General features: G+C 41.2%; 1 protein-coding gene across 10 annotated transcripts in view; it reads left to right on the top strand.

Annotated features, from left to right (window-relative positions):
• Positions 1–15221, top strand: part of celsr1a (cadherin EGF LAG seven-pass G-type receptor 1a) — a 100430-nt gene that overhangs the window by 29011 nt on the left and 56198 nt on the right. For all 10 annotated transcript variants that reach the window (XM_085387458.1, XM_085387459.1, XM_085387457.1 and 7 more), the window contains exons 2-3: positions 13397–13752; positions 13835–14123. In XM_085387458.1, the coding sequence (XP_085243584.1) occupies positions 13397–13752; positions 13835–14123 (645 nt within the window). The remainder of the gene's footprint in view (positions 1–13396; positions 13753–13834; positions 14124–15221) is intronic.

The raw sequence follows: 15221 nt of genomic DNA, 5'->3' as shown, positions 1-15221 counted from the left end.
GTCTGCATGCACACACACACATTCCTGGTCATAGCTGAGTGATCCCTTCCACTGAAACAGAGAAAGGCCCATTTGACTCTTCACCTTTTCTGTGATCTGTTGAATGGGGACTTTGGAAAGATCTTATACTGCTAATACTAATCAGCCGCCACACACAGACTGACGGGACTTTCGCCATGGTGATACATCAGTGGCTACTAGCTATCCCTGTCCATGAAGACCATTACTGCATGTGTCTGCGCCTGTGAGCGTGCATCCCATATCCTACTTTACATATGAAAGGTAGGAAACTTTAATATAGACAAGCTTAAACCAAAACTATCATATCAAAGGATAGACTTTTAGAATTGCCTGATAACAGGCTCAAAAGAATATTGCAGGAGATCATTAGAACTCACTGCAAAACATAATGAAATGAAATCAAAGGAAATGTATCCATGGTTCTTATGCTAATAGCCTGGCAAAATTCCAACAATTCATATCTTTAATTTGATGTATTGCATCAAGTCAAATAAAAAAACTTAATTTTTTGTTTTATTTATTTCTGTTCTGTTTTGTAGAGCCCAAATTCGGTTAAAATATGAATATTATTCCATCTGCAGTAATTCATATTTGGTGGCGTGGTTCTGTTTTGGGACCTCCCAGACTTTCCATGTGCATATATGGAGAGGAAAAAAGAAAGGACAGCAACATTATCCCATAAATAACATGGCAGTTATCAAGTCAGAAACAGCGTGATTAGCATGAAATGGTAGAGGGTTGCAAAGTGGCTTGCAGCAACTGTATGTAGGCTGAAGCAGTTTAAACGTCTGTTTCCATATGAAATTTTCCAGTAGAGTTGGCTGACATTGACTTTGCAGGAAGAACTGAAGAACTCAGGCCTGTTAGAGTTGTGGTGACGACGTCCTGCATCATAAGTACAACAACCTAAATTGGATGACTTGCAAGAAGTCACGCTGCACATAGCTGTGGCTTAGGCTTTTCTTTAAATTCTCTACTTTCACAAAGAAATGCTACATTCATTGTTCATGGGCATTTTCATTTGAGGAAACTGGACTTTATATAATATGAAATATGACTAACAGGTTGAAGATGAAAACAAGATAAAAAGTAATTTTATGTAAAAACTCAGTTACTATTATCATCGCTTCTTGAGTTTGCAGCTCAATCTAGCACACCGAAACTATCTGAACATTCATGCTCACTGGTAAACATTGTGTCACTCTGTTGCTGTTACACTTGGTAATTGGTAGGACACCTGTTAAAAACATGTTATTTTGTATTGTAACCCAACCCTGTTGCATTGCTCTCTTTTAAATAAGGAACTGTTTTATGTAAATTAAAACTGGACGTTATTTTCGAGTGGATTCTTTTCACCTTCTAGTCATGACAGGCCATAATTATGCTCACTGTAAGTGTTATACGATGTTAAGATCCACCCAACAGAGTTTGGACTTATATCAGAGCTTTTAAATCGATGTGTTCTTTGCCTCAGTTGATATAAGCTGTTTCGCCATACATCTCAGCACTTGATCTGAGTAGTATTTGAAGTGTTTGAAGTTATTATTTTCTTCATTTAATTTCCTTTGTTTCCCAATTTATTAAAACATGTACCACAAAGTTATTGTACAGTTGATAAGTTAGCACTCAGATCTATCTGTGAAACCAGTTGAAGGTCTCCTGAGGAAACCGTGTGACAGTTAACCTTTGGATTAGAAGAGACTGCATGAATAATAGAAAATAACAGGCAATTTGTAATAAAGTCATCAATTAACTTGTCTCTTAGAGTAAGACAGAGAACCAGTTCCCAGATCATTTCTCTGTCTTGTTAATTTACCTTCAGAATGGGGTAAAACTGCTCAGACTTTTGCCATAGGGGATTGTTCTCTCCTTTTTTCTTTTATTTGCTCTTGTATCATCTTGTGAAAACATAGCCAGACTGTGCTTGGAAGCTGTGACCTTTGAACCTGTAATAAGCTGAAATGGAGGGCTTTAAGTTGATTAGCTGACTGAGGAGAGCGACGACTTGGGAAGACAGATCGAGAGCAGAGACAACTAAAATACCAAAGTCCCAGAGTGCTCAGCTAAGTGGATTTAAAAGGGCTTTAAAATCAATTATAAAAGCAGTGCTGCACTGAGAGAGATTTGATAGCACTTTCGATTGCCTGCACATTTGTAGTGCTAATGTTGGGTGATAGCTCACTCTCGAGCTTGGGCTTCCTCCAGTCGTAATGTTGTGCAACACAACTGGTGTTTGGCTTTCTTAAATGTCATTATTGACTTTGTGTGATCCAGGCAAGGGTAAGCGCCACATGACATCTACCTAATTTTGAAGAGAAAGAATTTATGTCTCATTGATTTACACTGGGTGGATGAGTAAATTTGTTTCCCCAAAATGTTCCCTCCTCTTTTTCACTTCCCATCCTCCCATCTCGAGGGTATTCTCAATCTAACACCAGAATGTGATGTCAGTCACTACCAGGTAATGATTGTATCATCAAGAATCTTGTCACAACAACAAACCGGATGCCTTTTCTTCGCTCAATCTTTGATTTCAATTTCATGTCCAAATCTGCACTCCTGGCCTGTGATTAATTACCATTTTATGGCAGTTGTCTACAAGGCGATGAGCTAACAAGTACACTAATACCAGTCACCCCTCAGGCACAAAATCAAGCCAGGCGTTCATTTGGGCTCATTTTCATTGTCTAGCCTCCCTATCCGGGCTTGTTTAGCATTGTCTGGGAAGGAACAGGGCTTCTATTCTTTTCACCCCTTCTCTCCCAGGGATCCTAAATGGGACATAGATATTCTAGCCGGGTGGGTTCTTGGCCTGGCACTCGATGCCCCTGAGTGCTCTGCTTAAGCACTGCCACTAAGGGCACTTGTGGAGAGCTTGTGAAAGTCCATTCTGATTAAAGGTGAAGGTGGAGGAGTAGTTGATACAGCAGTGGGAGCTTTTGAACTCCCTTGTGTGGCAAGTCAAAGGTTTTATACAGGGGGAGTTTCCCCCATAGTACACCCTTACAGATATGTGGGTAGGACCAAGAAGAAGAGTATATAAAATTTAATCCAACATTGTTCACCACGGTTTTTATGACTTAATGCTGAGATCAGAAAACATCTGTTATAATAGCGTTAAAAAACTCAACAGGACAGATCAAACTGGCACGAAAGATCTGAAAAAAAATTCTAATTTCTTTGTGTTGAGACGTCGCTAGGCTTCTCAGATGCAGCATCGGGTATCACTCATATGACACACTATATGGGATAAAACTATGAACTTTTGGGTACGATGCCCATTTTTGTCCCTAACTTTGTCTGTGTTACTGACACAACAACAAAAACAAGAGTATCTGACACCCTGGGATGAAAATAAGTTGGTCTACAACAGGTGTTTCTTCAAGTGTTACTCCACTCCACTTTATAATGTACCCAAACCAGCATTTCACAGTTTTTGAAAAAAGTTTTTTAATATATTATAAAACCAATTTTGGAAATATTTTTATTTTTAGGAGAGAAAAAAGGTGGTTTTACTGAATGTGGACATGACATGGGGCTATGTGGCTACTTTTGTTATGCATTTTTTTTAAATTGTTCTTTTGATACTAAATCATGTGTACAGATGGTTCAAATAAGTTTGTCATGAGACATAGAATTTCAAACTTGAAATTGATACCTAGGAAATTATGCAAAATTAAAAGGCACATCTTTTAAAATAAAGATTCAAACAATAAAGCTACAGATCTGTTTACTTCCTGCGGTTCTGGTGTCTTGGCACCACATTTCAGTGCTGATCTGATTGGTTCGGTAAGGTCTGCTGCCACTGTTTCTGTCTAGTTGCTGCTTTCTTGGCTTCAATCAAGGATTTAAAGAAAGTCGCACTTGAAAAATAATTGTGTTCTGTTAAATTAATACTGTGTAAAAACAGGCTGTACTGATAACGTTTTCTTCCTTAGCTGCAGCATTAACATTATCATTTTAATGCTTTAATGCTAATCCAATAATAATTTTTAGCATCAGTAGTATTAAAGTGAATATTTTTTTGACAACCCTACTCAGTACGTACCAACAGTAGTCGAGAACAAGAAGTACCGGTTTTGGTTTTGAAAAGTACAGTTAGTTAGTTAAGTTAGTCTACACTGGCATTATATGTGTTATAGCATAATGCTATATAATGAGTTAGGCTGTAACAGATATCTTCCCTATCTGGAAGATATCTGCTGACAAATATCTTAACAGTGGGACAGGTCAAAAAAGAGATAAAAATGAAGTGGACAGTGGAACCTTCATGGTTTATTTCTCATCTAAGAGTAACTTTTGGATAGTCATCAAAAAAACAAAGGAAACACGTTGTCACTGTGACCAAAAGAGAACTACCACTGAACTGGTGGGCAGCTTAAAGCAAGCGGGCTCTCTAATGTGAGCTGTACATTTGTGCCGTGGGACCCAAAAGTTCATTCTCTCTGACATCCCACCTGTTTGCCTTCTGTTTGATTTGTTCTCTCACTGATCCTGGTTCAGTCAGTGTGTCTGCGTGTAATCCCACCTGTTCTCCGGCTGTGGCCAGGATGTTATCTTTCTGACAGCCTGAGCGCTCAACCGTCCACCCAACACCCATACCTCACAAACGCCCCTTCCCTACTCCACCACTCAGTGCAGGGGTGAATGGAGTCTTTTGTATACTTTTTTAGGGGGTTTCTGATAACTTGAAGAAACGATATAAATTAAAGGAAAGGGAATCGTACTAATACGATGGAATACTAATGGTCACTACAGTCAGAGAAGGATGGAAGGTGCTTTGTGTAACACCCTGAGAGCTACAAGATAACCCCGTCCCTGCAGTTAATCAGCTTCCCTTTCAACTACTGCATGTGAAACAACATGTGGTATAATACTGCCTTCCTCCCTATCTCTCACTGTCTCCGTGTCCAGAGATTCTCTCCTCTTTCCCTCCCTTTTCCCCCGTCCGTATGATTGCAGGGCCGCTCTCCTGTCAGCTTTATCGCCACGTGTCAGTGTGAGGGTTCAAAACCTAGCCTCACTCTCTCTGCAACACTTTGATCAAATAGGCATACCTGAGAAAAAATATGGCCGACAGATTATGGCAGGAGATGAGAGGGGCTTTCGCTGAGTGCTTCCAGATATGAGAGAAAACACTCAAACTCATGAGCAGGCGAGTGGCTGCAGAGTGAAGCTCCATAGCGCTGAAGGGGAGAGCTGTGATAGCGAGGTATGCTTGGCTGCAGTTGAACTTTTGTGCTCTTCCTCCAGAAATCACTTTGTCAGAGTGCAAGAATTTAACCTCTTGCATGAAGTTAGGGTTAGGTTGTTTTGAGATGTCAGGGAGGGGGGAAAAGGCACTGTTATAATGTGACCTAACAGACTTTTCTTAGAACCAGTAAATTATTATTTCTTTCTGTATCTGTTAACCTGCTGCCTGTGACATTCCTGCAGTTAACCCCTGGTTAACCCATGTTTGCATTTAAAATGACCACTTTGTCATAGTTAAACATTTAACTGTAAATCATGCTTTGTTATGGGATGCATAATAAAGGGCGGGGGATACAGCATATTTTCTTTAGCTTAATTGTATCAGTGCATGGACACCAAATTTTACTAAATAAAAGCTATCTTGTAAATAGTCTGAGACTACTATGAACTCGAGGGCTCATCTCATGTACCGTGTTCCTGAAATAACGTTAGCCAAGCAAACTTACATTAAATCAGCTCAACCAAAAAATACTTGAGACACTTAGCTTGACAAAGCTGCTTCCTAATACAGAGCAAGCTGATGGATCAGTCACACGAGTAAAAATAGGACAATGACCTCATTGCAACTACAAAAAAAAAGATGGCGTCTGGTGTTTAAGTTGAATTTTTTCACATTCTGCGATGGATTACAGCTTGTGCACATTCATGACCACGTTCGATCGCAAAGTGTTTGCACAGGTCACTTGACAGGAGGCAACCTTTCTGCTAACAGTTGCAGTCTGACCTGGATTGCTCTGAGAGCAATCGCTCTCAGAGAGACTGTTGAAAGTTTGCAAATAATTGCTATCCAATTTACAAATGCAGACATTTGCAGACCAACGTGTTGCCATTGGGACTCGACTCTGGATATGTTCCTATAGAGCTCGAAGGTTGCTGAGCTCAAATGTGATAGTTAAATGTGATTTTTTTTTTTATGTAGAAAGCAACAGTGATTTTGATTTTCAACAATTTGCACACTGAGTCCAACTGAGTTCATTTCTAGTTTTAGGGTCACTCTTTCACTTGTTTCAGGTGGTACTGTGCTGCATAGGCATTTCTCATTCATTTCCTGCCCTCACAAATGTCCTTTTTCCGCTCATCTTTTTTTTCTGCTATGCTGGCTTTAAGTCTTTTGATTGATGACCCATTGATTGAGCTAACCTAAGTTACTCTTTGCAGTGTGCTTTCCCTCCACATTCAGCATACAGGATGTCTGTACGTGTGTTTGCAGGCTGCTGATATGTGATCCAATGTTGGCGCCGGTTGCCGTGAGAGAGAAGAAGAGAGGAAACGAGAGGAGACTTGACATCTTGCTGGACAGACGAACAGAACAGTTGTAGATTATTGTCGAGGGGAAGGCTTCCTTTGAGGAAAGCTAAAACGTTTTAATGAAGCACATAAAGAGGGCAGAGCGGACTAGCAAAAAGATGAGAAAGATCAGTTCAGAGCACCTGAAAGTTATTGTTCTGGGCAGCGTTTCCTATTGGTGGGCTGGAAAAAGAAGGGAAAAGAAAACGGAAAAGAGAAAAAGAGAGGGTGGAACGTTGCCAGCTTGCCTTATTCAAAGAGTCTCTGTGTTAGATCACCTCTGAAGTCAAGCTTGGCGTTTGTTTTCCCCTCCTGATAGGCTGAAGGTGTTCAGGTGTGTCCAAGAAGGAGGGGCTGTTGTTTGAATTTCAGCCCAGTGATTGGCTGCAAGCCAGTAAAGGTTACAGGCTTTGTATTGGTTCAAAAATTTTAAACTTTTTCTTCTAAACCAGAGGCAGAAGAGAAAAAAAAGAGAAAACTGAAGGGAAAAATTAGCTTAAAGAACAACCTATAAAACGAACTGTGCTGGAATATAGAGAATTTTCACAACCCCCCCGTCTCCTTACAGGTTTCCGTCTTTTCTAATAGGGCACGTCCCCTGTGGTTGTGACATTTTAAGCTCTCAATTGCCATTCTCTTTAGTCAGAAATAAATATAAATGCCAGCAGGATGGATTTATCTTCAGAGGGGAAGCTAAAATGAAAAGATGTATAAAATAGCGTTCTAATGTTAGAGAGGAAAGCGTGTGTTAGCATCTACAATTCAGTGGGGGCTGATGGGGGGAAATGTGTGTGTGTGTGTGTGTGTGTGTGTGTGTGTGTGTTTCTCTCTGGTGGGCTTGTCGCCTCTCTGAAAGCTGCCACAGATACAAATGTCTTGTTTGTTTTCTGTTGTTTTACTGCCCGCCCTCCCCTGACTAAACACCGGCGCTGGCTTTTACACTGTTCAGACAGTTGCCACCAGAGTTGAAAGGGACTACAGCGTGACCTCATGAGCACAGGTTCAAACTGTAAGGCTTAATAGTGCTACCTACTAGTGGTTGATGTAAATCAAAGTGAAGCTGAACTGCAGCGTAAGCACATTTCTACTTTTCAACAACCACAGACGTTTGCATTTATGCGAGCATCTTGTTTGTTTTTGCACACATTGTGACCGTCACGGTGACAGCTGGCCACAATGTGTGTCAGCTCTCTGGGTTTGACATGACAGCGCCAACCACAAACACAGAGTGCGTGAGTTAGCGGGAACAATTCAGTACAATTGAATTTTATTTTTATAGCGCCAAATCACAACAAACAGTCGAGCCGCTTTATTGCAATATTACTGAGCTGGATCCTGCTGGAGGTTTCTTCCTAATAAAAGGGAGTTTTTCCTTCCCACTGTCGCCGAGTGCCAGTTCATAGGGGATCATCTGATTGTTGGGGTCTTCTCAAGGAGATAGACAGCCTTTCTACTTTTAAGAAAAATGTGGTCAGGGAAGCACACTGACTGTCGATCGACACAAGGTTTTTATGTGTATACATCCATGTGTGTGTGTTTGTTTGTGTGTGTGTGGTCAGTTGTCACCGGTGTGGCTTGCCTCACAGTTCTTTATCAGGTCTTATCACCTCTGCAGACCTCACCACCTGCAAAGCATGTGTGGCCCATTGATGAGTCTCCTTTTCTGTTGTTTATCTCTAATCTGTGTTTTTCATATTTATTGACGCTGTAAGACTGTAAAGGTGCAATAAGTGAGTCATAATGTAGCCTGAACGTGCTGCCTATCATTACTGAACTTAGCCAGTCAATCAAGCAGTGCAGAATATTGCCAGCTAATTAAGATAAGGGAACGTGTATATAATAAACTGTTTCCATCCAAAGTGGCCAGCAGCACGGCTTGCATGCTGCTAGCTTGTTTTTAATCAGAGGGTTGTCTATTAAAACATTGCAGACCTGTTGGCACCTATGTGTGACTGTGGTGTGTCTGTCTGTGTGTGAGTTTGTGTGTGGCATACTTACGCAGAATGTGTTTTTCCATGCCGTCGGCTGCCTGTGACACACCCTTTCCACAGTCCAGCCCATCCTCTGCATGTGTGTGATCCCATGTTAGCAGCTGGTGGGCTCTATAAATAGCCTGGCCTGAGATGTCTCTGGAAAACCAAAGGAAACAAACACCTTGTGAAACCTTTAAAAATGTAAATACTTGTTCTTGCATTATTTCTTGGCCAAAAGGTCATAATGAACGCAGAATTGTCACACTGTGTCGATTACGATTGACTATCCGTCAGTGCATGGCCAATGTGAGATTTGCCTTACAAATTCTATTATGTTTTCTGTCATGGTCCATCACTTTTAGACCCAGTGCCAGGCTCCCACAGCGCTCTTTGGTGTTACTGCTCATATGCCGCTCACACGGTCTAAGAAGCTAACAATTTGTAAAGATCTACCTGTTTTACCATAAGGGAAAACAATAAAATATTGTGTCTACACCTATTATGTATGCTTAGGCAGTTATTTGATGATGCCGCTAGGCCTCTCTGGTATAATGTCTTCACTTGGCACTGGAAGTGTACAAAATCATCAAGCAATCAAAGTCGAAAATCAGTTCCTAAAAGATAACTTCATATATTCTCTATATTTTATTGCATCTGTGCAGGATATGTGTATTCAAGCATACCAGGTGATGGATTTCTTGCAGCAAGTGAGATAACATTGTCCTCCCAGAGACACACTGAGAGGCAGGTGCTGAAAACTTTAGAGAAATAAACACACTGGCTAGCAGCTACTCTAGCAGCTAGCCTGTTAGTGCTGTGCTGAATGAGCACTTCCATTCCAGCACATTACAGCAGTCTGATAAAGAGCAGCTGCTGTGTAATTTCACTGCCCTGCAGAGTGACGTTAATGTGTGTCTACACTTGTGTGTTTGTTTTGTTTTATCCGTGCCGCCGATGATTCCCTTACAATCCCTGGAGCCCCAACGTAGCAGTTTCTCGGTTGCTTTGAAGTAGCCGACCCCCATGTTGCTTCCCATTGTGAGTTATTCATCTGTGTGTGGTTGGAAATGACCTCCAGTCTGGTTAGCAGTAGGGTTGCCAACCGTCCCTTAAAATACGGAATCGTCCCGTATTTCGAAACAAAAGCACACGTCCCGTATTGAGCTAATAAGGGACGCACTTTGTCCCGTAATACAGTGAGAATCAAAAGTAGTCTATAACTTTTAATGGAATTAACGCTTTGTTTGAAAACATAATTCCCAGCCCCTCTCCTGCTTTGTGACCAATGAGCTGACACCACACTTATGACAATTCGAGTATGACAATTAAGATTACCGCTCATCTCATTGGTCGAGGAAAGGTCGCTTACGGAGAAAATACCGGAAGACAACAGATGACCACAACAAGAAGCATGGCCAACAGGGAAACAAACGCCGACACTGCGGTGCAAGTCTCGGACGACAGTACACCTAAAGCTGGGCAGACACTGTGCGATTTTTTCAGTCACGTTATTCAGCTCCTGCTCAAACTGCACGATTGACTCGCAGGGGTTAGAAGTTGGTAGGTCACGATGTACTCTCACACTATACCGCCCGATGCTCTGATGCGACCTAAGTGCTCACACTGTGCCTCCATAACATGAAGGTTATAACAGAAAATCTGTCGCGCTCTCTCTCTCTCCGTCTTACACTCACACAGACACACCACCACCATCAACTTTGCTAAATTGCTAATGAAAAACATGATCAGGCAGCTGTGATTGAGCAGCAGTGTAAATCCAACTGTTTTCACGGTTGTTGTGGTCGTGATAATTTTGTGATGCCACATCGAAAAGGCTCGGATGAGCTTTCCAAAGTTCTACAAGTTGTGCCTCCATCGCTTGTGTCCAGATCACACGCTGCACAGCCGCGCTGCTCCATCTTTTACACCAACGTTTACGTGTTTGCGCGCGAGCAGTGTGAGCGGCTGTGATGAGACCCTCACGAGCGATTGATGATCGGGAGCTGGTCGTGAGGTGTTAATCACTTCTCGTTACCCCACGTATACTACACGATGCACGATGAAGGCCAAAATCGGTCAAAAATCGGCTCAAAATGGGCCTAAAACCGCACAGTGTGAGCCCAGCATTAAAGCAGCAATGTTTGTTCCCCTCAGAGAAAGGGACGAATGGGAAAAGGAAAACACCTGGCTGGAAAAAGTTAATATGGGCATGTGCAATGAATATCAGCGCTATGTGGCCAGAAGTGTGATAATATAATTTATTTTGTGTAATAAACAACTGCAAGGATAGATGATTACAACAAATAGATGACTAATACATAAAAGTAATACATAGATGAATAATGATGATGAGTTAAGATGCGTAATCATGGGAACAAGCGGGTTTACAAACAGGAGCAGCTGATTAGCATTAGAAAAGCTGAAATAATATTTCAACTGAAGCCGATTGTACTAAATGCACTAAATGTGCACTGTTACAAGAATGTTTTTCTTTCTATTGTTTTCTATTATTTTAAGTTAAGCAGGACAGAGTTCTTTTAAAGAAAGATTTACTTATATTCTCAAAAGTTAAGCATGACAGGCTTCTGTTTAAGAAGGAGACCTGTTTTATTGTGTTAATGTTGTCATTTTGAGCTAAAAATAAATGGCTAAATGATCATTTGTTTCACATGTGTTCATATCACAAAGAATACACATCTACTTAAATCAAATTCAAGTCAAAGGGTTAAAAAAATAATTTCACACACAAAAAAAGAGCTAGAAAATTCACCACACTGGGAAGGGTGAAGACAACTGGGTCGCCCGGCCCTGGCCACGAGGTGTCCCTTAATTTATTTTTCAGGGAGTTGGCAACCCTAGTTAGCAGGCATCCAGAACTCGCTTGTCCGCACCCTGCTCTGACTGACATCTGTGCATCTTCATGTGTGCGAGAAGAGTTTAAGTGCCTGAGAAGTGATCTCATGCAAGCCTGAGAGTGACAGGGCACCTGTGGTCGGACCTCACCGTGAACCCGAAAACACATATGACACACTCATGTGCTCATGGACTAGCAAAGCTGTGCAATGCGACCCATCTCCCTTCGTAGCTTCAACAGTATTATCCCCCACCAGCAAATTTCATCTGGCCCCACCACCTGTTGCCTGCTGTATTTCACTCAGGCCAAGAGCCTTCTGTTTCCCTTCATAAGCAACAGAGCTCTGCAAGAAGTAGGCATGACCCTGGGGGCGGCAATCCTAGACTAATCTAATTACTCCGAGTCAAGGCTTGAATAAGATTGAGTCTACACCAACTTGAAATTTCTTAACTCAATCTAGCAGCAAAAGTGTTACACAGTAAACAAGTCAAGCTGTCAAGCAGTAGTGCAGATTTGGGATTGGGTCCAGACAATGTGGCTTAAAGGTACTCCATGTAGCTGAGACATACTTAATAGTGGCTCCCAGGCACAATAACCTGAGAAATTACAAATTATTCATTTTGCTTTTGAAAACAGTTTTGTGAACTTCTCATTTAAGAACTATTAAAAGTTCCTGAAGGGCAGAGTTTTTAGCTGCGCATTAATAAGCTGGCTAACTATTGCTAATAAAATTAGCCATGGATGACTGTCATTTTATCTGATGAAAAAAAATACAATGCCTGTTTTCATCCCGCCCCACGGTTTATAAACTTGTACCAGAATGTAAGTGGAATGTAAATCTGCTGTTTACTCTTTGAGAAACATTACGAATTCATATGATGATGGCTAATTAGCAAGCTAACTATTGCGAAAAAAGGCTTGATAGCAATGTTCCCTCTAATTTTTCACGTGTCTGAGCGAACGCACAAACTCCCTGAGCGTCCCTTGGACCACTGTGAGCAACAGCAGACGTGTGCACTGTGGTCACGCCAGCGTTGAATCCATCCAAGTTACATGGTTTATTAAAATAATCAAATCACAGCATTTACATTTATGTTAGACTACTTTTAATTAAGTACTTTAGCCCACTTACAATGAAAATTAAAAAAAAAATCTTGTTCATGCCCTGTGTAGTATGTTAGCACTATTGGAAGTAATAAATAAATAAGATAAATAAAGAAAATAAATACCCGATTTTGTCCTCCGCTGTCCAAAATCAGAGTAATTCAATTTTTAAAATTAAATAAATACATTTTCAAAGAGTCTCTTGGATTTTTTTTATTTTCAAATACAAGTTGTTAGATGAGTTTTTGGACTTCCTGAAGATAGTCTGAGATAAACACAGACTGGAATTGGCAGAGATAACAGATGGGATTCCTCCTGACTTTTCTTGAGATGAAGGGTGAAGAGACAGGAGAGAAATGAGAGAAGAGATGTGAAGTTATTCAGGAGGTAAAATTATTTCTGTGTTAAAGTCTACATACAATGACATGTAAAGGAGTTTTTCTTTTCTAATGTAGCCAAGTGCTTGCTCCTAGTGTGCCGTCTAATTTTTGAGGTTTTCTCTCGGGAATTGTCGGGTCCTTAAAGCACTTTGTGGTGACTGATGTTAAGATTTGGTACTATATTAAAAAAATGAATTGAATGTTTTGGCTTACAACTTTTGTTCTGACCTTCTTCTGTTTTGATAATAAGTTTTGGTATTGTGTCTCATGTTTGTGAGCCAAGATCACTGTGAGCCTTAAGTTTAACCATGTAAACTGTGGTTGGGTTCCTTGTGCAGTTGTCTGTAAATTTGCTTGTCATTATACCTTTGTATGAGTTCACTTCATTGCTTGTTATATCCGAGGGCTCTTTATTCCAAAAAGGTACATTGTTTTCTCTGAACTTTTTACCTTGTTAGACTTTTACTGTAATCTGGAGCTTTCCGTAAGTAAAGGCAAAATATCTTCCTCCTCTTTTTTTCCAGATGGTATCCATCGTGTTGTTGCCCTCTGCACACTGCGGGTCACTATCATCACTGATGACATGCTGACAAACAGCATCACGGTTCGTCTGGAGAACATGTCCCAGGAGCGTTTTCTATCTCCCCTGCTCAGCCTCTTTCTTGAGGGAGTGGCGGATGTACTCTCCACCAAGCGGGAAGCAGTGTTTGTGTTTAACATCCAAAACGACACCGACGTCCAAGGCTCCATCCTCAACGTAACCTTTTCGGCGCTGCAGCCCGGAGGGGCTCCTGGTAAAGGCATGTTCTTCCCATCTGAGGAGCTGCAGGAGCAGATCTACCTCCACAGGACTCGACTCAGGCTCATATCCACTCAAGAGGTAACGCACAGTCCTGAGGTCAAAAACATCAGAAGCATTAGTAGAAGAAATAAATGTAGCTAAAATTCCTTCTTCCATTCAGGTGTTGCCGTTTGATGATAACATCTGCCTACGGGAGCCCTGCGAGAACTATATGAAGTGTGTATCAGTGCTGAAGTTTGACAGCTCCCCTCCCTTCATCGCCTCTGACACGGTTCTGTTTCGACCTATCCACCCCATCAACGGGCTGCGCTGCCGCTGCCCGGTCGGTTTCACCGGAGAATACTGTGAGACCGAGATCGACCTCTGCTATTCAGGGCCCTGCAAGAACAACGGGAGGTGTCGGAGCAGAGAGGGCGGTTATACCTGCGAGTGCCTGGAGGACTTCACAGGTGAGTTAAAAAGAAATAAACAAAGAAGAAGGTATTGAGTGATTCAAAGCTGTCAATCAGCTTGCCTTTTTTACCTAAACTATGTTGTGTATCCCCGATTACACATATACAACAATACCATATGAAAAGTCTATTATAAGCATGTGCAAGAGCTCATTTTGTTTGTGATAACAGTTTAAATAACCTGTGCAAAGCTGCTAAACCGCACAGACGGGTTGTAAAAGGTCTCACAGCCCATTGTTGTAGCTTGAGGTTGACCCCAGTACAGAAAGGACATGCTTTGTAGTACCGCAGGTAAAGCCACCTGCTTCCACACATGCATACAGTACACGAAATGTATTGCTGGAAAGGGGTGTACACAATCCTCACTACACCAGTCAGACCAGCTTCATCTGAAATAACATTTCACCTGTTTTCCAAAACCACAGTAGCTTTAATTTCTTTTGACGAGTAAAGAGTAAACAGATTGCCTGTTAATCCTCATATATCAGTGAGTCACACACCAAGACTCAACAGATCAGTACAATTCAAAGCTGCTCCTATCAATATTTTTCTATTAACAATGGGAAAGTTATAATTAAAAAAGGAATGACTTGTAGGGACAAATCCAGAGAATTATAACTAATCTCTGTAATCCATCTTGGCACTGCAGAGCATCTCAGCGTGTTTATGCTCATCTTTATTTTGTTTTTCTAACCTGTAACTTTTTAACAGTTTTATTTATGTAGCGTATTTATTTACACATAAACTCCGTGCCGTAAACACTGAATAACTTTACAAAGATCTAAATATAAGCTAAAATGCGCACATACAGTGAAATGTAAAAGAAATGTGAGACTAAAAGGTTTAAGTGTTCTTCTGAATTAAGACACAAGTGTAATTGACTTCAGGTCAGAGGGCAGCTTGTTCCAAAGAATAACACCGCAGTAACTGAAAGCACCATCAACACACTTGATGGCCTGAGAGGTTGCGCTGGATTATAGACACTGAGAAAGTCCACAGTGTAGTGGGGGATCAGATCATTGAGTTTATGAACCAGTAGAAGGATTTTAAAGGTTATTCTGTATTGAACTGGGAGCCAGAGAAGTGACTTCAGCA

This window comes from Rhamphochromis longiceps, linkage group LG17, assembly GCF_057381845.1.
Source record: "Rhamphochromis longiceps isolate RC_006_pf linkage group LG17, R_longiceps_female_GT1.1, whole genome shotgun sequence".
In the NCBI taxonomy this organism is placed as follows: Eukaryota; Metazoa; Chordata; class Actinopteri; order Cichliformes; family Cichlidae; genus Rhamphochromis; species Rhamphochromis longiceps.
Note: the sequence above shows the minus strand (reverse complement) of the source record. Positions and strands in the feature narration are given on the sequence as shown.